Here is a 1,570-nt window from a genome sequence, read left to right on the forward strand (position 1 = left end):
AAGATGATATGCCTTCGAGCCCTACAGACTAAGACTGCCAAGGAGGTAGCTTTCACCTGGTTGACATTTTCTGTGATAAAGGAGCCCCTCATATTCTTCAATCTGACAATGGGAGAGAATTTTCAAATAAGGTAATCAAGGAAGTTCTGGCTATGTGGGCAGAATGTAAGCTAGTTCATGGGAAACCAAGATATTCTCAATCACAGGGTTCCGTGGAACGAGCAAACAGAGATGTTGAAGCAATACTCGCTTGCTGGATGAAAGACAACAACACTACACAATGGTCAAATGGACTGCGCTTTGTTCAGTGGCAGAAAAACACTCGCTTCCATTCTGGAATTGGCAGGACACCTTATGAAGCCATGTACGGAGAAAAGGCTCATCTTGGTATTTCTCCTGTCAACATACCAGAAGAAATAATGGAAGGCATGGAGACAGAGGAGCAGCTTGCAGAAGCACTTTGTTTAGTTAATGAAGAAGATCAAAAGTAGAACAGGGGAAAAGTGCTGAAAGTTGTGCCATAAATTGCAACTCGTGTGGTCAAAACATTCCATGTCATCCTTCTGGTCAGTGTTGTTCAACTGTAAATGACAATGTTGATGACCGTGTGCTCTGTTGCCTATGCAAAAGAAATCGTAGCATTCTGGCTGAACGAAGGGAATCGAAAATACAACAAGAGAAGCAAGCTAAAAAAATGAAGGATAAATCAGTACAGCGTTTCAAGCCAGCCCTTGCAGGGGACACTTGTCATGGTTCTTATTCCACTTGTTGACCGTGGACGAGTGGAGTTTGCGAATGCAAAGGCAATTATAACTGAGACAATGGATGGTGGAACTTACAAACTAGGGACAAAACATGGTTTACTTAAACAGGTGTATAGTCGGAATCAGTTCACTTTATGTGCTGAAAAATTTATGTCACTCGAAGAGGTAATAAAGGATCGCGAAGTCAGTCTGCGAGAGGTAGCTATTGCAGACTTGATGGGACATGACCAGGGGATCAGTAAGTGTAGCTGCAACCAGTCATGTCGGAGCAGACGCTGTAAATGCTTCAAAAACGAAGTATTGTGCAACGGCATATATAAATGCAGCAACTCTTGTTCAAACAAGTCAGATAATGCTAATTTTGATAATTGTTGAAATAATTTTCAAGTTCAGTTTTAGTTCTTTCAATATTCTAATATACTTGTAATGTGTAATGTAAGTTTTTAATGTTGAATAAATAAAACACACACCTTTATTAATACTTAAACTTTTCCTAATCAATTCTAAGTTGCTATTTGTTTATTTTTGCATAATGACCAGCAGCTATTAGGGTAACTTTACAAAATGACCAACGATACTAATAGTCATTTTGCAAAATGACCAAACTTCTAGTCATTTTCCAAAATGACCACAATTATTTGGGCATTTTGCATACTGACAGATATTTTGGTTATTTTCCAAAATGACCAATTCCTCCAAATGACCATAACATATATATATATATATATATATATATATATATATATATATATATATATATATATATATATATATATATATATATATATATGTATATATATATATTA

General features: G+C 36.6%; 1 protein-coding gene across 1 annotated transcript in view; it reads left to right on the forward strand.

Annotated features, from left to right (window-relative positions):
* LOC137648085 (KRAB-A domain-containing protein 2-like) overlaps positions 1–491 on the forward strand; it is an 815-nt gene extending 324 nt beyond the window's left edge. The window contains exons 2-3 of the mRNA XM_068381020.1: positions 1–45; positions 132–491. The exon at positions 1–45 is cut by the window's left edge and continues 75 nt beyond it. Coding sequence (XP_068237121.1) covers positions 1–45; positions 132–491 — 405 coding nt within the window. The remainder of the gene's footprint in view (positions 46–131) is intronic.
* Positions 492–1,570: the final 1,079 nt, after the last annotated feature.

The sequence above is a fragment of the Palaemon carinicauda genome, chromosome 10, assembly GCF_036898095.1.
Source record: "Palaemon carinicauda isolate YSFRI2023 chromosome 10, ASM3689809v2, whole genome shotgun sequence".
NCBI lineage: Eukaryota > Metazoa > Arthropoda > Malacostraca > Decapoda > Palaemonidae > Palaemon > Palaemon carinicauda.